The sequence below is a fragment of the Ambystoma mexicanum genome, chromosome 2p, assembly GCF_040938575.1.
Source record: "Ambystoma mexicanum isolate Mex_15411 chromosome 2p, UKY_AmexF1_1, whole genome shotgun sequence".
Taxonomy (NCBI): domain Eukaryota; kingdom Metazoa; phylum Chordata; class Amphibia; order Caudata; family Ambystomatidae; genus Ambystoma; species Ambystoma mexicanum.
In genome coordinates, this window is record NC_090923.1 from 1013334503 (window position 1) to 1013362385 (window position 27883).

The 27883-nt window shown below is 46.9% G+C and overlaps 1 protein-coding gene across 1 annotated transcript in view; it reads left to right on the forward strand.

Moving 5' to 3' along the window:
- Positions 1–27883, forward strand: part of LOC138567030 (UTP--glucose-1-phosphate uridylyltransferase-like) — a 120084-nt gene that overhangs the window by 36405 nt on the left and 55796 nt on the right. The window contains exons 2-4 of the mRNA XM_069644855.1: positions 16091–16164; positions 18330–18436; positions 18954–19061. Of these exons, the coding sequence (XP_069500956.1) occupies positions 16137–16164; positions 18330–18436; positions 18954–19061 (243 nt within the window). The 5' untranslated portion in view covers positions 16091–16136. The remainder of the gene's footprint in view (positions 1–16090; positions 16165–18329; positions 18437–18953; positions 19062–27883) is intronic.

The window sequence follows — 27883 nt, forward strand, 5'->3', positions numbered from 1 at the left end:
AGTTTGTTTTTAGGATGGGTGTAACTTTAATACTGGCTGGAACTAATTTGGCATTAAATGAGGCATTTACAAAATTGGTTAAGGGTGTGGGCACATAATGTAACTGCTTGCGCTGGGACGGACTCTCCTTTGCAATTAGAGGCTTTGAGTTTAGATATGGTGGCAAACACTTATTCTTTGGAGACTGGGGTGAAGTAGAACAGGGGGGTGGTGTTTTCAGTAGAATTAGGGAGGTGGTTGCCAAGAGCGGATTTGTCTGCTAGTAGTTGCTTTTTGGTAGTAATTTTGTTTTTAACTAGGTCAATCTAAGCAGCTAGAGCATCTTGAATGGTGGTGCACCATTCTCTGCTGGAATAAGTGGAGTTATGACTGGGGCTGAATTTTTCAATTCTTTTAGGATTGAGAATAATTCTTTTGAATCGGAGGCAGCGTTACTGATCGGAGCATTATAGGTGTTAGCTTTGTAGGTGATAATGTCTGTTTTATAGGATTTGTTTGCCTCCTGGAGATCTATTTCAGATTCTGTGGTGGGGCGTTTTCTGAAGACAAGTTGGAGTGCACGTTTAGTTCTCCTAGGAATGACTAGATCATCATTAAACCAAAATCACGATCGTTTGTCGGAGCGTTTAGTTTTGGTAGTCAGAGGAGCTGCAGCGTTGATGGTAGAGGTGAGGCAGTTATGGTAAGTGTTTGCTAGTAGACACGGGTTGTCACTGGAAGTTGCCACGGAATCTTAAACTTTGGAAAGCAGGGGCACTAGATTTTCAGGTGTAAGTTTACAAGGTTTTCTGGTTTCGTAGGAGTAAGTTATTTTGGGATAAATTGGAGAGGGTTCATTGGAAGTGATGGTGAACTTGATATTATGGTGGTCCATCCAGGCTAAACGAGAGATAGAGTCTATGGTTATAGCCGTATTGACGAGAGGATCCAATATAGCGTTCTTCATTTGATGTGAGTGGGGGCGTTCACTAGTTGGGTGAAGCTCATGTCCTTAAGGGAGGAGTGTAATGCTCTTGCTTTAAGGTCTAGGCTGTCGTTTAAGCCTAGGTTCAAATCTCCCAGGATGACATATTTGGTGTGTTAGGTTTGATGAGTGGAGCTAGTAGTAATGGGATGTCTAACTCCGGATGGCTATTGGAGTTAGGAGATCTATATATCACTACTAAGTTGATAGTTGTTTTTTCATTTATGGGCAGTTTGGCAAGCAGTATTTCATAACCAGCAATGTTTTCAATGTGGCATGGCCTTAATTGAAGTTTGGTCTTGGCAATGATGGTGATACCACCTCCATGCGAGTGGGACCTATCAGTTGTAAGGATGGTATAGTCTGGTGGGATTGCGAGTGTTAAGAGAGGACTGGAGACTTGGTGAAGCCAGGATTCAGTGACTACTAGGAGGTCCAGCTATAATTCTCTAATGAGGTCATGTGTTTCAATGGCATGAGCTCCTAGGGAGCAGGCATTTATGAGGGCACCTTGAAGGATTGTAGGAAGTTTCTGCCTAGAGGTATCTGTCATCAAAGGGGTAGTTGGTCTTGAGATTGGACTTTGTTTGGTGTTTAATTTAGTCTTGTGGTGATAGGGGTGCGCTATAGGCTGTGACTGCTTAGATGCTATGTGATCAGGTGGGGTGCAGTTGGCACAATGCAGGGTTTGTGTCCTTAAGCAAAGACACCTCACCCAATATAGGGATGGCGTGGTTCACATTAGAGTTTTTGTGCCTCTGGGAGCACTCCAGTGTGTGTGTGTGGTGGGATGTTTAGTGTCATAAGTAATGGCATTAGGTCTTGTGAGGAATGCGTGGTTAGTAGCGAGTTCGAACGGGGATAGCGAGGGCAGGAATGGGGTAGGACATGGAATGGGGTGGTGCCGGGGCACGCCAGTTTAGAGGGGCCGTTTTTGAATCCGATGTACTGGCTCCCAAAACAGGGAACATGGTTCGGGAGGATGCAGTATGGGAACATAATGATAGTTAACCAACCTAGCATGGTTGGATGTGGCTGGAGTTGAAATGGGAGAGGGGTACTTTGCACTTTGAGGTGTAGCTCCCCCCGTCCTCCAGCACTATCTGAAATGTTGTCAGGCCTAGCACGATAGTCTCTTGTTTTGTTCCTCCCCTCCCTTTCTGCACCCCTCTCCCCCACCTTTTGTTTTTCTCTGGCTCTACCAGAAATGTCGTCAGCCCTAGTACGGTAGTCGCCTGTCTGTTTCCATTTCCTTCCCATTCTCCCGTTCCTTCCTTATCTATGTCTTAGCTCTTGCACTATATGAAATGTCGTCAGGCCGAGTGCGATACTTAATTTCACATCTTTACTGTCCATGGCCTGTAAGAATGTAATTGTATTTTCCCTTGTTCCCTCCCTTGCCTTGAAGCGCTTTGAAACACATTGTGTATTGGCGTTATATAAATAAACTATCATATCATATCAAAGGGAGTGGGTTAGGGATAGGCTAGACTAGTTAGCTATGGGGGTCAGTAGTAAGCTGTGGGTCATAGCGTAGTACATGACGCAGTGAGGGTCTGTAACGCGGAGCCTTGCGATGACAAAAACATTTGAGGATGCATTATACTAGTAAAACACCAGGATACAACTCAATCAAATCGGCAGGGGGTGCCATATGAGGCTCTAGGCATAACATAACAGCATTTCAATGTGAGGCAAAAGCATCAGATTCGGTAAACAGTTTCCAATGATGGCATTACAAAGCATGTGATGCAGTTAACAAAGGCACTATATCAACAAGTCACAGGTGCAATATATGAATTGAGTGTGGTTTGCTGAGCATGACACAGGTTAGCTAGCACGTTATAGACACACTTGTAGTGGAGTGCGTGGCAAAGCAAAACATTAGGATATCTATATGCGACAACCCGTAGGGTCGGCCTGGTGTGGTATACAGGGAGCATCTGTATTTTAGGTGGTCTCAAATAAGATGGGCTGAGACAAGGCATAACCTAAATCATATATATCTGGGGCAATGGGGTGAAATACACTGCAGTGAACAGGTTGAGATGCTATGGCACACCAGGAGGCCTATTGACCTAATGGGAATGCATTTACTGGAGTAGACAAAGGATGCAATATGTCACAGCGCACGGTATAACTCGTGGGTCTGAATCGGAGTACATCGCAGAGATGGAGTACCCTTAGTTATCACAGACTTTGGGCCACTTGAGCGTGAAGTGCAGCGATATATGAGGGTAATGAAATAAAGCAGTACAAGTAGCAGCGGGACAAGCAATGCGAGAACAGAAAACCGAGGTTAGGATGCAGTAGTACAGCAGATAATACAGATACTTTGCAGCTGTTACGTGACCCTTCATGCGATGTAGGTTTACAGTGGAACAGAGTCTTTTGTAGAGGGAGGAGCTTGCCGTGATGTGGACTGCAGGGAAGTGACCTTGCGGCTCCCGTGCGGTCTTTGCTTTTGGGTGGGGGTGGAGTTGGTAGTGCTAATCCAGTCAAGTTGGGCAGGGTGCAGACTAGGGGTAATACAAACACTTCGTGTGTAGGTACTTACAGTTTTGCCGTGAGAAGGGCAGAGTCACGGGTCGACGGCTCGGACAGGTGAGGACAGGTACCTTGGTCGTGTACCTGTCAGTGGGCCTGCTTGGGCCTGCCGGTCCACTCGATTGGAAGATAGCCATTAGAGCGTGCCGAATTAAATTAATGCTTTCACGAGTGATCGGACAGAAGTTGGCAGCGGGTTGTTCAGAAAAGCTTCAGCGGGCGGGGTCTGGTGACAGAGATCCAAATCAGCTCCTTATTAACCGAGCTTACCTAGGGGCCAGGGCTGGGTAGCAGGATGGAGGAGGGTGATGCTCCTGCAGCGGTCCTCGGTGGACAGCCTTCCTGGCTGGGCAGATTCTGGGCTGTGTGTGGTGAGGACAGGTACCTTGGTTGTGTACCTTAGTCAGTGGGCCGGCTTATGCCTGACGGTCCACTCGATTGGAAGATAGGGTGTGATGCAGGCGAAGAGGGCCAATCCCATCAGGCTGCAGGGGAACAGGTAGGAGCCTGGTCTCACTTCCGAAAATCAGGCGGCCATTTTGGAATAGATCGCCACATGTTTTCTACCACAGAAGAAAGCAACAAAGGCAGAAGGTTAGCCATTAGAGCGTGCCTAATTAAAAGAACGCTTGCACGAGTGATCAGACTGAAGTTGGCAGCGGGTTGTTCAAAAAACACTTTGGCGGGTGGGGTCTAGTGACAGAGATCGAAATCGGCTCCTTATTAACCCAGCTTACCTAGGGGCCAGGGCTGGGTAGCAGGTTGGAGGAGGGTGCTGCTCCTGCAGCGGTCCTTGGTGGACAGCCTTCCTGGCTGGGCAAATTCCAGACTGGGATTAATCCGGGATTAATAGGATGGTTATGGAAGAATTTGTCAAGGTGACCAGAGCTGTGTCCTTGCCCTTATTCTATTTCATCTGATCCTAAACTGGGTGGTGTGTTGGAACCAGAGGATGGGTGTAGATGTTTGTAAAATGGATGGGAGTAGTGTGCCGATGCGTCTTTCTGCAGATGACGCAGTGCGACTGGCCCGCATGGAAAATGGCACCAATAGGCAGTTATGGAGCTTCCAGGTCTTTTGTGATTGTATGTAGCTCACAATGAACAGCACCATGACTACATGAATGGTAATGGAGTCTTCTAAACCCCTGAAGTATAAGGACTTAACTGAGGGAGAGTGGGTGGCAGTGGTGTACCTTGATTTGACTACCTGGTTATTTGTTTTGCACCCTCAAGGTTAATGGATCAACACATTTGAAAAAGCACCTCTTTCACGAGTCCGGACAGCCAGGGGGGTACTTTGCTTCCACTGGGGGTAAAAGTCTGAGCATATAGCATTAAGACAGTGAGGTATAGAGCCATACTAATGCCACTTCATTGATGTTAAGGAGAATAGGTTCTTAAATTCTCTCCTTCCTCATGCTAAGAGAGGAATTTGGGGTCCACTCCTTCATGATGTGGTGGCCCTTAAATCTTAACTTGTATAGTTTAGAATCCGGGCCACACCCGGACCCTCAGTATATAAGTACCACCTCGAGGAAGTGAGACAACTGGGGGGGATTGGGCCTTTGCACTTTCTGTCACTCATCAGTACCTAGACAAAGAAGCTGCAGATGCCGCTTGTATGAGAAGACTGCAACACCACCCACAAAGAAATGACGAGGGAGCTGAAATCCACATTTGGGACTGTGTGGGATGTCAGGTTCTGGGATCAGCCTGTAGAAACCCAAGGCTTCAGGCCTATTTGATATTCAGACATCTCAGAGCCTAGAAGGCTCTCGAGATCTCAGGACTCGCCTAGACGAGAGCTCTCTATACTAGATCCAGGCTGGGCATTCTTCTTCCACCGATGGAGGTAGGGAAATGGTCTGGGCTGCAGGCCCATCAGGTTTAGTATTCCCAGGGGTGCTTGAACTTAGCGACCGCATGTCTTGAGGAGATGGCTCAGGCCATTGATAATTGAAGCCATTGTGAGACATCTACAGAAGGCTTCAATATGGACTTCAAGGACTGCGCCCAGGAATGACCTTCTTAGTTGCATATTTTATTTGGTGGACAGGGCAAAAAAGGCAGAAACTTTTGAAAGATTCAAAAGGGGTAGTTAGAACCTTTGTTGTTAACGCATGGAAGGGTTGCAAACCATGATAACTATACCTTAATGAGCGCTTCTTTCTGAGTAGTTTTAAAGTTTTACATGACCATGGTTTCCGATTGATGTTGCCCTGGGTTGTTTTTTTGTGGTGTTGTAATTGGAGGTAAATATGATACTTTACTATTACATTTTCTAATATATATTATGATTGTACAGGTTTTATTCTGAATAAAGTAATTTATTTACTATTTCATAAACCTTCTTCTTTGTCAAACTCCTTCATAGTGCTTTGCCATACTCCTTTTCCTTTACCCTAGTCATTCTACTACACCGTATTCCACCTCATTCATCCTACACCTCTTCCTACATCCTTGCCTGTCTCCTTTGTCATAGTCCTTGTCCTCCCTCATAATAATTAATCACAGACATTTGCCCTAGTCCTTCCTCATGGTCCTTCTCCTTCATCCTTATCCTTCTTCCTCATCATAGTCCTCTGATATAGTCGTTCCCATTCATCATAGTTCTTCACCATATTTGTATCCTTTGTCCTAGTCATTCTACCTCATCCTTCAACCTTCTCCTTCATCAGAATCCTTCTTCATCCTAGTCCTTCATCCCTGTCCTTCTACTTTGTTCTAGTCCTTCCACCCAGTCCTGCTTCTTATTTTATTTTATTGGACATTTGTAAGGCGCCTATACACAGGTGTTTCAGGGTGCCACAAGACAAGGTGGGTGGGGAGGAGGGGGACATGGGAAATCATAAGAATGCAGAAACAAAGGGCACTTATATTGGCCTTGTGACAATCCTACATTGCAAGTGAATGACAAAGTGTTAAGTGCAAGGGGGTGGGGGTTGAGGGAGATGTGCAGGAGTGGGGTACCCCCACGGGTGGGGGCAGGCACGTGCTGCTCATGCCAAGGCTGCAAGTGCCAGGGGAAAGAGTGGGGGAGGGGAGGAAGCGTGCAGTGGACAGGGATTACTAAGTAGGGATAGTCTGGGAAAGGGAGCCCGAAGGCAAGTGCTGGCAAATGATGCTGGGAGGAATTGGTGGGGGGGGGTGGTCTGGGCCCAGTCACAGCGGCATACTTGTTCTTACTTTTTGTCCTAGTCCTTCCCCTTGTCCTGGCGCTTCCCCTTTTATCCTAGTCTTTCATTCTTCATTCTAGACCCTCTTCCTAGTCCTCTACCTGCACCTGGTCACCTTCTGTGGCGCCCCAGGTACTTCAGAATTCGGCAGCGTGCTTAGCAACCTCTAGGCCGCGTTGTGCTCACATCTCACCAGTGTTTTACCAACTCCACTGGCTTCCTGTCAAGCAGTGCATTCAATTTAAAGCTGCCTGCCTAGTTCAGCTGGATTTCTATGGCGATGGGGTGGAATTCCTGCAGGCCAAAATACACCCACTTCAAAATCTTCTCTTTAGCACTGATGACATCATACAGCATGTTCTTTCAAAACTAAAAAGAATTACAACATGACATCACACACCATCCTCCTTTTAAACAAACTAAACATTAACATGACATCCTCACATTTATTATAATCCATATTGAAATACTGGAAATAGAATGGCTGGGCAAAACATGCGTACACAACGAAAACCAGTTAAACCAAATGTGAATTTATCTGTGAACATTGTTCAACAAATTCTTTAATTTACTTTAGCACTAAACGTTCATTGACCATCCAGTCAACATCACACTCTCCATCACCCTACACATCTTCTATAAATCGCCCACCACAAGTTAACAGAGCACATGCAGTAACCCACATGCTCCCATGCAACCTGTAACAAGCTCGGGCAAAGACAATCGTGTTTGCTTTCACAATTGTTTGTTGCATTTTCTATTCATAGGCATGAATTTGTGTTGGCCCCATAAAGAACAGGCCCAAACATGCAAGCGGAAGGGTTGTCATCAAGTGACTAATATTGCGTAAGCTGTTAGCTTATGCTGGCTGATAAAATACTTCCAATATTTTAAATCGGCAGCTGGGTCAGGGAGCCTGAAGCTTACAAAACCTACTACGGTGCCCATACAATGGTTTTGATCTCTATACAATCCAGTATGGCACCATCAATAATGTTAGAACACACATTCTAGAGCCAATCACCCAGGCTCGTAATAAATGTTCAAGAGAACAGTGTAAGCCCTAACAATCCATTAACTACAGGGCCAAAATCAGAACGGTACCACTCCTCAATAGAATGCAGGTCTACATGATATATGAGACCCTGCCTAGGAAGGCATATACTGCTTAATAACTTTCATCTGCAGCAAGAGAAGACCACTGGGCCTCATTATAAGGCTGCCCGTATCCTGGCGGTAAATTCACCAGGATACCAGCAAATGTTATTACTATTTCCGGGCACTCGGTCAGGCGGCATTACCGCCGGAGTACGAGTGCTGAAGTGACAGTGCTAATCCCCATTCATGGAGTCCCATAGGCAATACCGGTGCCGGTAATAACGGCGATCTTTGCTGGTAGGGCATCTGCCTTACCTCCAGGTGGAAACCTCTAGTCGGACGGTCCGATAAAGTGCTGGTATACATTAACACCAGCACTTGAATACCAGACCTGCAAACTTATGAGGCGGATTGTGCTGTACCAACTCCAAGCACCATTTTACCAACCATGCCCATGCATAGAGGGCATCAACACTTGTGCAAACATACACCTAGTAACACATGTAAGGAAGATCTGACAGCATTATGGCCAGATGCCCATTTGTGTCTTAGAAACATTTAAGCAGCATTCACGCCTTACCTTTACTTTACCCCTGGGGCAAGGGAAGCAGTGCTCTACTCCATTCTTACTTGCAATTTCCGTGCTTAACAACTGAGCCCAGGCTTCATGAATGTCTCGAGCCATCTCAATAAGCAAAACCTCCCCCCCCCCCCCCGAGTTGTGAAACAGAGAAATAGTAGGCACAGAGGGAGTGTTGTGCAGGCTTGGGGGATGGGGGGGCTGTTGCAGCTTAACAGAGTGAGTTTCCCATAGACTACATCCTATGTTATGCTTTCAGTGCTCAGCTCCCTTAAAAACTCTCAATGCAGCTTTTCATTTTTGCTTCACCTTCTCTCTCATTATTTTCTCCCCAACTGGCACAAGACTGTCCAGTGAGGGGAAGAGAACGAGTCTGAAAGAGAAAGCAAAAAACAGAGGAGAGTGAGAGAGAGAAAGATGTGAAGAGGGCAAACTTGGAGAGGAACGATAAGAAAAAAAGGTGCAGCGATATAGAGGGGGGCAGAGAGAGATGGCGGCTGTGACTGATTGAGAGACTGTGTTTGAGAGACAGTCAGACTAGGATGCACAAGAAAGCCTTGGAAAAAGGACAATGGGCCTCATTATAAGTTTGCGATCCGGGAACTACGGTACCGGTAAGCTTGCCGGTACCGTAGTTCCCGGACCGACAAACTACGAGTTGTGCTCGCGGGTGCCTTTCTGCCCGCCAGGTCGGACCTGGCGGGCAGAGTGGCACCCGCGAGCACAGCATGCCGCATGCACCGGCACCATTCACAAATGGTGCCGGTGCATGCGGCTTCCCCATTACCATTGAGCCCTATGTGCTCAAATGGGAAAGGGGACTCATTTTTTCAGGCGCCCCGGAATGGGCAATTACTGGGTCCGCCGGGGTTGTAATACCCCTGTAATTGCCCATTCCAGGGTGCAAGAAAAAATAAAACTCCGGCGGCAACCGTGCCTGTATTACAGGCACGGCTGTCCACGAGGGTCGTAATGAGGCCCACTGTCTTGGATGAAGGAGATGGATGAAGGGCCAGGTTGAATAAGAACTAGGACAATATAGGACTAGGACGATGAAGGACTAGGATGAAGGAGAAGGACTAGGACAGCAGAGGACTAGGATGATGGAGGGCCAAGGAGAAGGATTAGGACAAAGGACTAGGGCTATGGACTAAGATCAGAGGCATTGCTAGGGTGGGCTGAGGGGGCTATAACCCCGGGTCTTTTGGTTGTAGCTCCGGATAGAAGCTCAGGGGCTACAACCAAAAGGCTATAGCTAGTACCGAGTCCCGCCAGTCCTGACATTAGCTTAGCCCATGATCTTTTCCAGACCTAACAATACCCCTGACTATGATGACGATGAAGGACTGGGACAAAGGACTTGTACCACCAAACTGACAGCGGTCATTTCATTGTATTAAGTGAAACGTCAATTTCCTGAATTTTTTCACTGCATTTTTAGGGGGTTCAGAGTTTGGGTATATTTTAAATTATAGATTAGGGTAGTTTGGGTTTGAGGAAGGGGCAGGAATACAGAAGAGGGATATAGTGGGCTTGTCACCCACATAAATGCTGCAAACAAATGCAGTGAAATGGCTGTAGTGAGTAGGGGTCTGTTGACAGGAACTGGTGCAAATAATGAAGGACAATGACGAAGAGGAAATAATAGGATGAAGGACTACATCCAAGGTTGAAGGAGAAGGACACCGATGAAGGGAATGGGCTAGGATGTGGGAGAAGTACGAGGAGAAAGGAATAGGGCTAGAATTATGAACTAGGATAAAGCACCATGCCAAAGGTGCTATGTTATGTAATGTTAATTTAATTTATATATCGCTCACTGTTAGGCAGAAACCTGTGCAGTTCCCTTGGGGAACACTGCAAAAGATTTAAGACTACAGGTATAGCAGTAAACCCACTTGGTAGCAGTCTGCACCACCCAGATTTACCTGGTAGCTGTGGCTGAGCAGTCAGACTTCCCTCAAGAAGAGTTAGGCAGTATGCAAAGTATATACAATATGTACTCAGGCACAATAGCACAAGCAAACACTGACCAGAGCTTGGTTTCAAAAGTATATAGTTATTTATTTTTAAGAACACACAAATTGAAAACACTCTAGCAAAATATAATAAAACACTCCAAACACAGTTATATGGAAAGCAGTCCCAATCCTTATTCCTATCTAGACAACTCTAGGTTAACACCACATAATTAAAACAGAGGTGAGCGCTTAACGTTAGATGACACTCTAGTAGGTTAAAGAAGGGAGGGAAAAAGAGTAGAATTAGGATAAACACACCACTCTAAGGTCAAGAACACTTTTGGTAAGCTCAAAGAAGCACAAAGTCACAGGTGAGCAAAAGTCACTAAGCAGGGCCCACTCTTAGAGCAGACAGAGCGAAAACGTGCCCAAGATCACACAGTTGTTAGGGATTCAGAGTCTTGCAAAAGAGTTCGGAAAAGAGTTAGAGAGGCTCAGAAAGTTTAGCCAAAGTGTCCCAGACAATCCCAGGATCGAAAGCCGAGGGCTAAAACTACCTCGTACAGTCGGTGGCAAGGGAAGCCAGGCGGAACACGGTACCTTAACGGAAAGGATCCTCCAGCGGGGGCAGTTGTTCAAGGCAGTGGCAGCAAGGCTCGACGTCGGTCAGGGGAGAAGAAGATCTCGCTGAAGAGCAGAAGAAGAAGGTTGTTGCACTGCCCGGGAAGAAACCAGCCGCGGAGTCCTCCGGTTAAAGGGTTGTACCGACTTTCGGAGGTTGGGGTAAAAGTGGTGGGGTTCCGGTTGCCGGGGTGCTTGGCACTGGCAAGGCGGCCACGGGATACCTCGAAGCACGGAAAGAAGGTGAAAACTGGTTGTCCCCACCAGTCAAGGGAAGGAGCCACTCCGTTAAGAGTTCTCCTCGGTCGTCGGGAAAAGTGGTGAGATGGTTCAGCAGGGCTCCACCGGCGGTGTCGTCGTAGCAGATCAGCTCAGCTCGTCCCTCGTTGGATTCTTAGGTCCTGTGGCGACTTCTGAAGTTCCAGTCCCCAAAGCCCTGCTTTTATGCAGCAAAACCCCATTCACCCAGCCTAGCTGTCACTCAACCATGCTAAGTGGTGAGCCGGCCGGCTCACCACTTGGGCCAATCAGGACGGAGTGCGACTTGAGTTACCTAGGTAACTCAGTCCAGGGTGCCTAAATCCCCCTCCACCCCTCCTAAGTACCCCAGACAGAGTGGCACCACTTTGGAGGGCTTCTGTGGAGAAGCCCGCCAAAAGTGGGACAAAGGGCTCCACTTTGGGTTAGAGTTACAGAGGCGAACGCCAACGCCATTTTAGTATCAAGTTTTGGCAAAAAATCCCAACCGAAGTTATAATAATAAATATATAAACCGGCGGTATGTTTAAGGCTACCGTAAATAAATAATTAAATGTGTTAGCCTAAAACAATGGGAAATCCCATAGGAAAATATTCGCGGTCGAATATAAAAAGTAGTTTCCACTGCCACCAGCCAAAACTCGATCAGGGGGGACAGAGACGTGCCCCCTCGACTAACAGACCCTGGGGCAATCGAATTGCCCCAGCCAGTACGTCCACAATATGATGGTTTGTACTGGTTCTGTTCAGGATTTAAGACTAGTAAAGTCTTTGGTGACTTTACATGCCCTGGGAGACAGTAGTCAGTCCCAGGGTATGGAGTCTATGTTGGGGAGTCCTTAGGACACCCCTGGGTTACGGCACAGAGGGTGCTGTGTAACCCACATCCGAAAAATACATGAGGCCCTATGGAGTAAAAGACCCCATAGCCCATTCAACACAAGGTTTCACCAAGAAAACACACTTCAACATGCCCAAGAGTGAGGGTAAAAGGGTCTCACTCCTGGCAGGAGAAAAAAATAAACCCCAGAAATCCAGCAAAGCTGCTGGGGGACTCACTAGGTAGGGAAATTCAGCCTAAACAGAGAATTCTCCCTCACACTCACCAAAGAGGCATCTTGGCACTGCTCACAAGATAGGGGGAATAAACAAATTTAAAACAAATAGTTCCAGATCTGACCGAAAGCAAGATGGTTAGGCATGGACCATAGAGACGGGGAAGAGAATTCTATAAGGAGGATGCCACGAAAGAGAAGGCACGGCCCCCAATCTGACTGAGCTTGACCCCTGGCACCATGATGAGGCAGACAAAGTACCTCCTGAACAAGTACATTTTGAATTTCATTATGTCCCATACCACGGCCAGAGCTTCTTGCTCTGTAACAGAATGACGTCTTTTGGCATCCTTTAGTGTCCTGGAAGAGAACCCTATATAGTGCTCTCCCTCCCTTCATCATCTATCTCCATCAAAACTCCTCCTAAGCCCAAATCACTGGCATCGGTGTAAACAACAGTCTTCAAATCATTTGAGGCAACCGCCAGATACTTTATAATGGCTTGAAAGTCTTTTGCACACTCTGAATCCCATACAAATGTTACCCCTTTTTTCATGAGATTTCTGAGAGCTTGAGTACAATTTGAAAATCTCTTCATGAACTTTGCATAATACTCTACCAACCCCAGAAAATATGCCACTTTCATCTTGTTCCTGGGCTCTGGCATCTCCACAATAGCCTTAACGGTACTATCTTTTGGTGTAACCCCCTCACTCAACAAATTATACCCTAGATACTCAACTTCATTTTGTTTGAAACAACACTTTTCAAGTGTCAACGTTAGCCCTGAATCACGTAACCTCTCTAGTACCACTCAGTCTCTTATCATGTTCTAAAGTCTCTTACCATGTTCTGCATTCCCTCCCCACACTAAAATATAATTTTGATAGCATTTGACACCTTGGAGATCTCCTAGGATGATGTGCATAACTCTTTGAAAATCACTAGCTGCAGATAGAAGACCATAGGGCATTCTTGCACATCTGAACGTCCCTACATGCATTATAAATGCTGTCAAGTCTTGTGAGTTCGGGTGCAAAGGTATCTGATGGTATGTTGATTTAAGATCCAAAAAAGAAAACAACTTTGCCCCTGAAAGATCAGAAATTAGATCATCAATTTTCAGCAATGGAACTTTCTCTGATATCACATTCCTATTAAGATTACGCAAGTCGATACACAACCTCACTGATCCATTTGCTTTTCTCCCCACCACAATGGGCCTGACCCATTTCGATTCCTCCACAGGCTCTATCACACCACCCTTTGTCATTCTTTCAAGTTCCAGTTCTACTTCTTTTCTGAGCGCAAGAGGCACCGCCCTCACCTTCACCACAACTGGCCTCACTCCCTTTCTAAACCGGATCTTATGCATGACGTCCTTCAAACATCCGACTTTATAAACACAAATCTGAGGCACCCATGTTGCTACATCACCACTCTCCTTGGAAACAGTTCCTTCATTTAAACTGGTTACAAGAGCATTTGTTTTCACCCCACTCTCTCTTTCTTCCACTCCAGAACAATCCAACAGCGATGTGTAAACAGGTTGATCGGCATTAGGATCTGATTTAATTCCCAAGGCTGCCTGACAGCCCCATGACAGCAAATCACCTCCTACATTTGTCACATACACCTTTCCTCTTGCACACTTGTCTTGACATTTGTAAACAACCTCTACTCCTCCAATAATGTGTATTGGATTTTCTCCATAAGCATTTAATTTTATCTTGGCTTTCTTCAGTACGCATCACTTGAACTTTGTTATCCATGTGTCTTTCCCAGTGAGATTATAAACTGCTCCACTGTCTATTAACATTAATATTTCAATCCCATTGACTGTGACAAGTTCCTTAGGTTTCTTTAACCTCTTTCCTGACACAGCATTTACAACTTGTATTACTCTCACATCACCAAAACCTTCCTGTTCTGAATTACTCTCAACACACTCCTGCATGTTTCCAGACTTGTCAGACATTCTGCAACATCTGGCAAGATGTCCTCTAATTCCACACAAACGGCAATGTACATAAACAGCAGTGCCTTCCCTTGAATTCGCCAGGTTCTGTGTGCTCCCACATCTGAAACATCTCCTTTGTTGTTGTCTGCCAAGATTATCAAACCTCTATGTTTCTTCTTTTTTCTGCTATTCTCTCCTTTCCTGCCTTTGTACCTTTTGAATTTGTGAGTAACTTGTCCATTGTCAACACACTGACTTTGCAGCCTGGCATTAGTAACTACATTGACCTTAGAAGTATCCTTCTCATGGAAATCTTTGTTCACTTCTTGATCAAGTTCTTTAATGCACAGTGTAGTGTGTTTCAAATTGTTTAGCTATCTCAATCGTTCGATCAAGATTAGGGTCCTTCTCCTTCCACAACTCTTCCCTTATTTTATTGTCTGAGCACTTGATCCTAAACTGATCTCGAATGTGCTCAGCGTAGCAATGTTGGCAGAACTGACATTTGGTTGCTAGCCTTCTCAGGGCATTAACAAAGTCTTCTATTGACTCTCCTCCTTTTTGCTCTTGTGTACCAAAATAGTATCTCACGAAAATCGTGTTCTCCACTATTTCACAATGCTTGTCCAGCTTAGCAACACTGATGTCAAAGACATTCCATGTGCTTGCTTCTGATGGCTGAGGTGGTTCAGGAAGTCTCTTGAAAACGTCTTGTCCGGCATGTCCCAGTCAGTGGTACAGAAGTACATCCTTCCTTTCCGCTGTGTAATCTGTTCCGTACACTGCCAAAACAATTTTAGGAAGTCTTCCTTCCATTCTCTCCATTCCACTAATGGCTCGCCAGGTTGGGATAAGACAAATGCTGTACCTGGTATATTCTCCATTGTCAAATGCATGTGAAAAGTATTTTTTTTAGACCATCATCATGAATAAATGACTTGGATTCAGTATTCTGTTCCTTTAATCTTATCTGTAAAAATGAGTAATTGTCTACTTATGAGGCTTTTGAGTCTCCTCTACAGTCCGATCGATAATTAGATGGGTCCTCTTCTTGGCACGCAACTAAACAACAGAGACCAGCTGCATTCTGCGTGTCCAGCTACTGATCTGTCACGTGTTGCTAGGCAAATTCAAGTTGCTGCATTCTGTGCTTCTAAATGCATTTCATCGCGTGTTGCTAGGCGGATTCCTTGCCCTCCCTTTGAAGTGTAGCTCTGCTAACTTACCAAGATGACAGTTACAGTGTATCCATTCAGGTTGTAGGACAGGATGGATAGTATAGCGTTCCTTCCTACCCTTCCTGCATATTTTTTACCTCGAGAGTACACTGTGCTCGGTTCAGCTTCTCACCTTAGTGTATGGATGGAGATCCTAGGGCTGGGAACAGCTATGAGAACGCAGGATTAGATAACCGCTGCCTTTCCCTGTATTCCAGTTACTGCCTTGATGCCAAATCCTTGACTGCCCTTCTACCCCACAGCTGGGTCAGACAGCTCGTCGTCAGTGTTGGAAAGGTGATCAGTTCTAATGAATCCTGACACTGATATGTAGTAATTATCAATTATTCAGGAACATACATTACAGGCTGTGGCAAGACTCACCAGAGTCTATCAACTGACAGAATGTAAACCAACCACAAACAATTCCACAAAGAACCTTACAAGGGAAACGTTCCATCATGACCTAACTGTGTACAGAATATATATGTGAAATACATAACAACTAACTCCGAAACCCCAATAAACATTAGTAAGATCACAACACCCAAATATTCATCAACCTCCTAAGGTTGTCCTTCCTTTGTGTTCTCATCTTCGTTCGGTGCAAGTGTCCATCCTTCATTTCCCGCTTTTCTTTTCCATGACTAGGTCATTGTGTCCAAGACGTGAAGATACAAAGGCGAGCCGGGTCAAGATGAAGGGGGAGATCAAACTGCACAGTGGTAAGTCCCTGACCATGTGGAGGTTTTTTGTGTTAGGCTTGCCTGCTTTTATATTTCACATTTGATTTGGATTCAGCACCGCTTATCGGCGGCTTCAGAGGGCTCAGCTGTGTATTGGACATTCATTGCGCCTGCTCTGCAGGTTCGGCCTGGCCTATAGGCTAATTAGGGCATTGCCTGAAGACTGGTCCATCAGGCCAACATGGACCAGTTTAATTCTCAGTACAGCTGCGAGTTTTCAACAATGTAGTCAGGACTGTTTGCTTTAAAATGTTCCACTAATATTACCTAACAATGTGCAACCTGTGATGCTCAGTTTGTCACAAAAAGCAACGAAAAATCATTTTAAAATATGGACTTTTACTATTTATTGTTGATGCTAGGCCTATTTTTATTTAACGAATTGTTCCGAAATGGTCTGTGACCTGCCCAGTGATTTGAGTGATACTGGTCAAGCCATGTTAGGCCTAGTTAGATACTCGCAGACAACAAGCAATTGTTATCAGGTGGGTCTCAATAAGTCTACTTCATGTCTGAGAAGAAGAGGGAGAAAGGATGGATGAGTCTTGTCAGTGAAGATTTCTCCCACAGAACTCTGTATACCTAGCAGGGGTGGTGGCAAAGCAGGTCAGGAATTCTGTCAGCAAATATTCTGCAGGTTAAAGGTTATGAACAATGGGCTCATAGTGGGGTGCATTGTTTGAGTTTTGTATAGTCTATTGCAGACGTATGCCAGACAAGGTTAAGCTGCACTGAGCCGATTGAAGGATTACATTTGCAGAGTCACTTGGACATGTATGCTGACTGAGCCTCGAGAGGGTGCATGTTGGGCAAGTGTCTTGGAGAAACAAGTTGGCTGAGCCTCTTGGAGATGTAGGTAAGCCGAGCCACTCGGAGGTGTAAATTGGCTCAATTATTTGAAGGTGTAAATTGGGGGAGTCCCGTAGACATGTAAGTTGACTGAGCCGCCTAAGAGGTGTAAATTGACCCAGTTTTTCGCAAGTGTAAGTTGACTTAGACACTTGGAAGTGTAATCATGGCGAGCTGTTTGGGGTTGTGAGTTGGCTGAGTCACTCGGAGGTGTAATTTGGCAGAATGTCTTGGCGGTATATGTTGGACCTTTCTAGTGGAGATACACTGGGCCTCATTACGAGGTTGGAGGTAGCCATGGCGCTATTAGCGCCATGGCTGCCTCCAAACTTGTTCCGACTCTTCCCTGGTGAATGGAGCAATTACCGGTCCATTCCAAGGCTGGCGGGACCGGTAATTCCCCATTCACCAGGGCCCTTCCCCATTCCCATTGAGACCCCATAGGGCTCAATGGGAATGGGGAAGGCGCTAATAACGGTACCGCAAGTTGCGGTACCGTTATTAGCTCCAGAGTCCCTTTGCGGGTCCCGTCCTTAAAGCCTGGAAAAACCAGGCGTTAAGGGAGGACCCACAAAGGGAACTCGTAGTAGGGCAGTAAGGGATTACCGGCACCGGTGCCCTTACCGGTGCCGGTAATCGCTTACCGGCCACCTCGTAATGAGGCCCACTGAATTTGTATGAGGTGTAAGTTGGCTGACTCTTGGAGATGTAAGTTCACTGAGTCTGCAAGCGTTACATGTTGTTTTAGCTGTGGAGGTGTCAATTGGCTTGGTTTTATAGAGGTGTCAATTGGCTGGGTCTTATAGAGGTGTCAATTGGCTGGGTCTTTTAGAGGTGTAATTGGGCTGATACTCATTTGCGTGTAAATTGACCAAATTTCTTGGCGGTTTACGTTCACTTAGTCTGCAAGCGTTGCATGCTGTCTTAGATGTGGAGGTGTCAATTAGCTGGGTCTTCACTGATACTCATTTGTGTGTAAATTGACTGAACCTCTTGGAGGTGTAAGCGGTGTGAGTTGCTGGGGGCATACGTTTGCAGAGGTTCTTGAAGGTCCTTGGAGTTGTAACATTGTCTATAGGGTAACGTTAGTGTCCAGAAGGTTCCTGGCTCTAGATACTGTCCACAGAGGGACTCGGTCTAGGCGGATATAGGCTCTACGTGTGGTGTTCGTTCAGTGCAACGGAGGAACAGTGAAATGTTTTGAGGCAAGTGTGCCATTTATTTTGGAAATCGTATTTGGTACCCTTCCACAGTGCAATGTGGGCTAACCATCCAACCACCTTCTCCGGCTCTAGGTCTGCTATCTCCTGACAAGGACCCCGATGGTAACTCCTGGAACAGTGGCCCTGTGCCAGAGGGCCTGGAGGACTTATTGAAGACTGATGTCACACTGGAAGCACAGGTTGGTGTGGGTACTGGGCAGCTAGGCTTACTGTAAGGTCGCCATTCCCAGATCCAAACAGCAGGTGTCTCTGCGGAGGCAGCTCTCGCAGTCCTAACAAGCAGACCAAGGACGAGTATGCTCGACCTTTTTGAACAGACTTGCATAATAGCCTGCTACTTAAGGGGTGAAGAGTAACACTTCACTCTGTTGACAAGACAAGTCTACAAGAGCAGCAGCGCCAGCAAGGGTCACAGCAAGGGCAACCACCATAACCCCAGATGAAGAGAGATGGGGGCGCATATGTCATTGCATAATCATAGCTTCCTGTCCAGCTAGCAGGTGTCACTATGAGCTGGCACCAGCATGAGCTAGCATAGGTCGAAGTAAGAGCAGCACTCCCAGCCCTTGCCAGCAGAGGTCACAGCTCCCAATAAGTTTCAATGCCATTCCAGCAAGGGATTGAATTTGCTTCCTGGGGTGGTGGTTGTGATTCAGGGGCTTGCATTCTTCTACAAGTGTCCTTTTCTGTCCACAGCTCCTGAAGAGGGATATGCGTGGTTTCCTGAGTGTGTACCAGCATTTCCTGAAGCAGACGGAGCCATCCCTGAAATGGGAGAAGATTCAGAGGCCTCCCGAGGAAATGGTATGTTCACACATGGCAACACTGAAGAGTGAGGGATTGAAAAGCTTTGAATTAATCCTAACCACTGTCAGTCGCTCTGGTCCGCCTTCCAGCCCCTTCTTTGCAACCTGCTGTACTATTACAGAAGGGGGAAACCATGTGCCACTCGGGCTTGGTCCCACCCCGAGAGATCCAGTTTAGTCAGAATTGCTAGGCCACATTCCTTCTGCACGAGCCCACACAGATACCCAGACATCTGTCAGTGTTCTAAGTGAAGGGTAGCTCAATGGCCCGTGTGTAGGCAGCCAGGGTCATTTTGCACCAGTGAAGAGCGATGGATGGAAAAAGCTTTGAAATTAATCATAACCACTGTCATTCGTGCAGGACAGCCTCCCATTCCACTGTTTTTCAGGCTGCTGTACCATTACAGAAGGGGAAATACTACATGTGGATCAGGATTGATCCCACAAAACCTTTCAATTGAAGCTCTCGCTGTATCCCCTGGGCGCGAGAGAACAACAGCCCCAGACTAATTTCAGGCACAGTATGCATCATTCGCAAAGTGTAGCTTGGAACTCAAGGCAAAGCAAGCCAGGGTCCATACCTGGGAGTACCCGTGCCACTTAGTGTTGCACGCAGGCTGACAGATCTCGGAATAGGACTTTTTCAAACACAATTTTCCAGTTCTCCTTTGTTTTTGTATTATTTGATCAGAGGCATATTTATTTATTTATTTATTTATGTGGAGTTGATTTGTAAGGCGTCCTCTGGAAAATGCAGCCACTTTGTGATACCACAAGTGGCGAGGGGGGAAAGGAAGAACCAGGTCCTCATAGGTTTGTAAAATTCAGATTCCGTAAATTCAGCAGAAAGAGTTAAGGGAAAAGTGCAAAGGGGTACATGGGAGGACCCACAGTAAGTTCACATTAGGAACCAATTGGTGCATAACCAAGGATCCAATTGAACAAGCAGAAGACCACACCAAGACAACTGCATGGTTAGGGGGGTAGATAAGTGTACCATGGGTACACATTGGTACCCACAGTAAATCAACAGAGGAACCGGAGAAGTATCTTGATTAGCTTCTATTTTTGAAAACTCAGCAATAGTGGCTTAATTTGTGTGCCCAACGCGCGAAAACGGCATTCCAGCCAACAGGGTTCTGTGCAGCAACAAGCACAGTCAATTTGAAGGAAACGAGCACCGACTGAGAGTGAGGTAGTATACCACCATGAAACAAGCAATCGATGCTTAACGTGGGCACACAGATTAAGCCACTGCTGCAGAATTTGCAAACATCGAAGCTAATCAAGATATGGAGACATGAACACACATGGGAAACAGTATTTGTCTGAACTGCAACAAATGTAACCTATTTTGGTACGAGCCCTGATGAAGACCTTGTACACGTCGAAACACGTGTTGGCTGGGTTTCGGGCATTAAAATAGAAATAATTTGACACCAACAATTGTTGTGTCCTTTGGAGAGATCTTGTTGACATATGAGATGAGATGGGAGTTTGAGCGCATGTGTTTTAGCTATCATCAAACCGAATTCTGAAACGGTATGCGGTTTAGCATGTGCAAAAATTATGGTCATCCCTGGGCCGTTTAAAACAGGCACAGGGGAAGCGCAAATCATGGTAGCGTCATTTCTAAATTTGCCATGATTTGTTTTTAAAGTGTGACAGCCACGGGTTATTACACTAACAATGCATGGGTACATCAATGCTGTCTTCAATCCCCAGAATAAGGCAGCAATTTTCATTGTAACGGGAAAAGGCTTGACAATTTAAAAGTCTTCCCCAACCGACGGCCCCTCGCCATGGGTCTCCGCCTTCTTTTTTAGTACACCGTTCCCCTCCTTTTGTATATTCTCCCTGAACCTCTCCCATTCCCCCCTTTCACTCTTTTTTCTTCTTGCCCAGGAACATCTTCTGACATTACTGCTGGAATCTCGCGAGAATCCCACTCTATACCCCTGGTAAGAGAAACACGTTCTAGCACCAATGGGCTTCCCAGCCCACCCCTAACTCTCCCACCGCACACGTGATCCTCTGTCCCCCTTCCCGTCTCTAGCCTAAAAAGAAACCACCCTGTTCACGCTTCAGAATTTTTCATTTTCGGCTTCTGAACTGTTGCAATGCACCAAGGAAAATATATAAAAGGTTTCTGCGGAGCAGGGGGCATCCTCGTCACTGTCACATTTCTAAAAAAACGACTTGACCAAAAGGAACTTCTACATCGCTTTGTGCAGAAGTAGTTTCTTGCTTGGAGCAAAGTTCGTCCAGGTTTTCAGGGTATGAGTGTTTAATGAAGGCACTGTTGCTCTGCAGGGAAATGAATGAATGGGAGTAAGGCAAACAAGAGCTTTTTTATTTTCTTAGCCAGAAAAAAGTTATTAGCGCTGGAATTTTGGCAACAGTCAACACAGACAGGTTTTACTCCAGTGTTCTGTGAATATCCGCCGTGGTTCTGAGTGTAATTTGCTGATGGAATCTATGAACTCAGAAGGCCTAGTCCCTCTGGCCGTCCGCTCCCTTGACATACTAGGCTTTACGTCCAGCCAGCAGTGACTTGCTCATTCGGAATCCAAAGCACCAATATTGATGAGACTCTTGATCTCCTACGGTTGGGACTTTAGTGTTTCCACCACCTGCAGTCCTCTTGCTACGGTGGCGTTTTCAGTCGCCTGCCAGATTTAGCAGCGCAGAACATGGCACTTAACGTACTCTAGTTCCCAGCCATCTTGATCAGCACTGGCACTGGCAATGCATCACCCAACCCACACATAGAACATACACATGAATGGAGGGAGGATAGCTTAGGGGCAAGGCTCTCACCTTAGGAGCAAAACGACACAGAGCAACACAGGTTCGATCCCCGGGTCCCGCTTAAAAACCTCTGGGTATTAAATATAATCGCATGATCAGTACAAGCTTCACCTAGAAACAAAAAGAGGCAGGTAAGGCCCAGAATTCCCAGTGCAAAGCTCCGCATAGCACACATAGCGTGAACATATATAACCTCAACTAACAGATGCAGACAACACAGACCTTTCAGAACATCTCTGATCACTTCAGCACCTCTTGAACTGACGTAATACTCGTGCACTGCCAACACATGGTGACAGATGTGCCCGCGTCCAAAACCAATGCTGCCTCTATCAGGCGTCAGCAAACCCCTCCTGCATGGACTCTGCTGATGCCCTGGCAGGAGTGGACCGGAAACCAGAGGAGGCAGGGACATTGCAAGGGAGTGAAAAGACCAGACATCACAATACGAGCCAGGCATCCGGGAATGCAGAGTAGCTGCTCTTTCACCTCTGTGCTCCATCCACAGAACAAGGCCCCATCTCTACTCTTGACTGATCTGCTTTGCGGGCGCTTAGCGAGTTCCCAATAACCCCCAACTTACCTAAGTGTGGTACCATAGGCAGGCACGCAAGTGTGAACCTTATAGGTTTTGCCGAAAACGCGTAATGTGAGCCTGCCATCAACGGTGCGTCACTAATATGACTATGGGGGTTTGCTGTGTAAGAGATGGTCTTATTTACATTAGCTGCAACCAGAGAGGGGCATTGCACTTTCAGCCAGGCCTAGAATGTAGTAACAGGAGAGAGGCCTCTGCCCTAGAATACATGACTGCATTGCACCTACACAGGCAAGTATCACGTGCATAGTCACCTTTATGTTTTCCTTTCCTAAAAAAGCTTCAACATTTCAATGAACTACAGAGAACAGCACGTAAGATGCAGACACTATTCCGTGCATGCCTACTGACGAACAGCAGCCAATGCATTCCATAGAACCTTCAAATGGAGGAAGAGCCCAACTCACTGCAAGGCCAAGTAGGCCTGTCCCTTGAGAACCATGTTTCCTGCTATTGAAAAAAGTCTCACACATTTTTAGAAACATTTGAAATTTGAGCCAGGCAACCCTAGTTTAAAGGACAGTCCAAAGAGTCTTGTCTAACTTGCTTGTGACCAACGACATCAAAGAGCAACTTATTTAAGGGCTCCATGAGTGCACGGGACTGACGCATCAGGCATGCATCATTCAGATCCCCGAGTCATTTATCATAATCCTCTTTTCCCTACTGAAATCCCTCAGCATGGAAAAAACCAAATGTCAACATGCTGCTCAGACAAAAATGAATAAATGAATAGCTCCTGATAAAAATAACTCAGCATATGGCAATTAACTAAGCAACCATATTATAACGCACTCGTGCCTGCATGTAAGACACAGGTGAAATACTACCTTCAACATCATCATGGTCCTTATAAAAGGGGGGGGGCAGTTTAGGAAATAAACTATGTGCGTCCATGGGCCTCATTCCGCGTTTGGAGGTAACCATGGCGCTATTAGCACCATGGCTGCCTCCAAAATCGTTCCGACTCCGGTCTGGTGGATAGAGCAATTACCGGTCCATTCCGAGGTCGGCGAGACCGGTAATTCCCCATTCACCAGAGCCATTCCCCATTCCCATTTGAGCCCCCATAGTGCTCAATGGGAAGAGGGGAGGCGGCAATAACGGTACCGCAAATCCCTTCCCTAGCTGTCGTCATCCTTCTTGATCTCTCCTCTGCATTTGGCACGCTCAACCACTACATCCTCATACAAAGGCTCCACGACACCCTTGGTATCTCGGAGTGGGCACTGGACTGGCTGACTTCCTTCCTTACTGACTGCTCCTCTCAAGTCATCCTTGGCACCTTTTCTTCACCTACTTCCTTCTCTTATCCTCCAGGGCTCTATTGTCATGTATTGGCAGAACTCATCTGTGTTAGGACGCCATAATTATCCAGCTTCCACGGCTTCCACGAGACGTGAGACTTATGGCTCTCGTACCTGCCAAAGAACGGTGGCTACTGCTCCTTTAAGACCTCGTCTGCCGGGAGCTTGGAGGTTGGCATGGAGACGTTGGCGTCCTCTCACGGCATTCAGGTTTCACCGTGCACGCTGAAGGACGTATTGTGCTCATGTGATTCCCTATTTAAGCCACGCCTGTACGTTATGCCGGCGCTTCTGAATCTTGTATTCTAGCAGCTTGCTATCCTCGTATCCAGGTTCTGTCCTTGTTTTCCCCGTGTTCTTCGACCTCGGACCACTACCGGACCTGCCTTGCTTTGCCCCTGTGTACTTTGCTGCCAGCCTTGCTCTTCGACCTCGGACCGCCACCGGACCTGCCTTGCTTGCTCCTTTTGTACTTTTGCTGCCAGCCTTGTTCTTCGACCTCGGACCGTCACCGGACCTGCCTTGCTTGCTCCTTTTGTACTTTTGCTGCCAGCCTTGTTCTTCGACCTCGGACCGTCACTGGACCTGCCTTGCTTTGCCAGCCAGTTTTTGTACTTTCTCCCGCTGTGGCATCCTGCATTGGAACTTTGCATCACTGGTACACGGACTAGAGACTGCCTTAATGTACCTTTAGGCGTCCTCGTGCCGTCGGGTTAGGTGTTTTCACTTTGGACAAATGCTTGGATTTCTCCTCCTGTTTCCTGTTTGCTTTCACTCTGGTTGGCTCCATGACACTTCGAATTTTGGTTTGCCACGACCTCATCCACATTACTTCTTCTCCTTTCTGGGGATTTTCGGAAACTCTGAAGAACTGCACAGGTTAGTGTTTGGTTTCTCTCTTGATGTTTGAATTACTGCATCGAATTGCACCATTGTGATTGTTGCTCTTCTTGCAGTTGTCTGGGGGTCTTGCCTGTACATCTTAAGAAGACGTCTCGTCCCGGTCTCCAGTCCATGAGAAGACGTCTCGTCCCAGTCTCCTGTCCATTGAGGTTCTGGGTTCACCGTTGGCATTCCATCTTTCCGCCAATCAATTGTTCTGGTTGTTCTTTGTATCAACTAGTTCGGTAGATTGGCGAGAAGAATTCCTCGGCTACACTATGAGGGCAAGGGCGCTACTGACATATTCAGAAGCCTTCTATATACATGGATGCCAATGAGTCTTTGACAGCCATCATGCAACTGGTGGCTGATTTACGCAATGAAATGGCTAATGCCCATGCTGCCACCGAAAGACGCATTGATGAGCTACAGGCTGGGTTCCAGCCCACCGGTGCGGGGGCGCCCTCTCCCGCTGTGGCATCGGGTTCTGGGCTACCTCCTGCCCGTTCTGACACTGGGCCAGTGTTCATGACTGCTCAGTTTCCCCTGGCTCCGCCAGAGCGGTTTTCAGGTGACCCTAAGGCTTACTGAACCTTCCTTAACCAGTGCAGGTTACACTTTCTATGTAGGCCAGCCTCGTTTCCGGATTCAACCACAAAAGCGGCCTTCTTGTTGTCACACTTGGGTGGTACGGCGGCGGCATGGGCCAATCCACTACTGGAAAAGGGTAGTCACCTCTTGTACAATTGTGACGCTTTGATTGAGGCTATGAGTCGGGTTTTTGATACGCGATATGCCACGCAAGCCACCGACTTACAATTATTGGGTTTACAGCAGGGGACCTCAACCCTTTTGGCATACTTGGCCAAGTTTAATCAATTAGTTGCCGAAACGAATTGGCCAGAGGAAAAGAAGGCTTCCCTATTTTATAAAGGGTTGTCTGATTCCCTTAAGAACATAACCCGACAGCACGAGGACGCCTAAAGGTACATTAAGGCAGTCTCTAGTCCGTGTACCAGTGATGCAAAGTTCCAATGCAGGATGCCACAGCGGAAGAAAGTACAAAAACTGGCTGGCAAAGCAAGGCAGGTCCGATGACGGTCCGAGGTCGAAGAACAAGGCTGGCAGCAAAAGTACAAAAGGAGCAAGCAAGGCAGGTCCGTTGACGGTCCAAGGTCGAAGAACAAGGCTGGCAGCAAAAGTACAAAAGGAGCAAGCAAGGCAGGTCCGGTGGCTGTCCGAGGTCGAAGAGCAAGGCTGGTAGCAAAAGTACAAAAGGAGCAAGCAAGGCAGGTCTGGTGGCGGTCTGAGGTCGAAGAGCAAGGCTGGCAGCAAAGTACACAGGGGCAAAGCAAGGCAGGTCCGGTAGTGGTCCGAGGTCGAAGAACACGGGGAAAACAAGGCAGAGAAAACAAGGACAGAACCTGGATACGAGGATAGTAAGCCGCTAGAATACAAGATTCAGAAGCGCCGGCATAACGTACAGGTGTGGCTTAAATATGGAATCACATGAGCACAATACGTCCTTCAGCGTGCACGGTGAAACCTGAATGCCGTGAGAGGACGCCAACGTCTCCATGCCAACCTCCAAGCTCCCGGCAGATGAGGTCTTAAAGGAGCAGTAGCCACCGTTCTTTGGCAGGTACGAGAGCCATAAATCTCACGTCTCGTGGAAGCCGTGGAAGCCGGATAATTACGGCGTCCTAACACAGATGAGTTCTGCCAATACATGACAGATTCCTTCCCCAAAGAGGCCCCTACCTTTCGAGATTTCCAAAAACGGGACAACAAAACCGGGGTATGTAGGTTCTCAGACGGTTCCCAGGTGCGTTCCTCCGGACCATACCCCTTCCAGTCAACATAATAGTGTCTTCTACCGTTCCGAACCTTGGTGTTCAAGATCGCTGAAACCTCGTACTTCACAGCACCCCGAACCCTGACAGGTGGAGGATGAGAGGGGAGTCGAGTATCGTGACGGCACGGTTTAATCAAAGACATGTGAAATACAGGGTGAAGCTTCCATGAGCGCGGGAGAACCAAACGCACCACTGCGGGGTTAATGACATGCGATATAGCATATGGACCATAGGGCTCAATGGGAATGGGGAAGTAGGAAATAACGGTACCGCTATTAGCGGTACCGTTATTTGCTCTGAAGTCCCTCAGCGGGTCCCGTCCTTAACATGTGGTCTGACCACCCGTTAAGGATGGGACCCGCTGAGGGACCTCATAGTAGGGCCGTAAGGGATTACCGGCACCGGTGCCCTTACCGATGCCGGTAATCCCTTACTGCATAATGTGTAATGAGGCCCTTTGTGTGTAAAGTGTTTCACTAAACAGAGGGCAGGAGTTCGATTTCTTGCCTCATCTGGCTCCCTTCTTTGGAACAGCCTCCCTCTTCATCTTGAGCAAGACTTTCTTAAATCCTAGAAGCTCCCTAAGACTTTCCCGTTTACCTCCACCTCCCCCCCCCACTCTCCTCTGCTAATCTCAAAGTTGCTTGTTTGGTGTTCAGGGCTCTAATGCATCTTCGGGGCCCTGACCTCCCACACCAAATCCCCTCCAGCTTCTGTCTATCCTCAGCACTTGCCTTGGCTCATCCTCCACCCTGGAGGTCCGCACCTACCTTACATTGCACTTCACTTGTTGCTCACCCATGAGCACCACAGCACCTATCCCATTCCCCCTGCCTTCTGCACTTGCACGCTCTGAACACTCACAAGGCATAGTAGGTTTGCCCCCCCCCCTCCCACTGTATTTAATATTTTCATGTATTTTGATCGTTGTTACTTTCCTTTCTCCCCTCCCTGTTGCTCTATGGGCACTTTGAAACAGTATTTATGTCCTGTATAAGCGCCTAACAAGAAAACAATAAATAAATAAAATGTGGCTGTAATGGTAAAGAATTTAGCAGTAATTCAGAATATTTACTGCCAAATTACTGCCAAACATCAAATCTTCCTTAAATACCCACAAAACACAACCTCATATGATCAGCGAAAATATCCTAAGATATCTTTATAGACAAGGGGCCTCATCACGAGTTGGCCGGTAACGCCGGCGCTAATAGCGCTGGTGTTTTTAGCCCTACCGCCAAACCCACCGGCGCTATTAACGCCGGATCACGGGTTTGGCCGAACGGGTATTGCCCATTCCCTATTGAGCCCATTCGGGAATTCCCCATTCCCCATTGGGCTCAATGGGGAAATTTCGCGCTTTTAC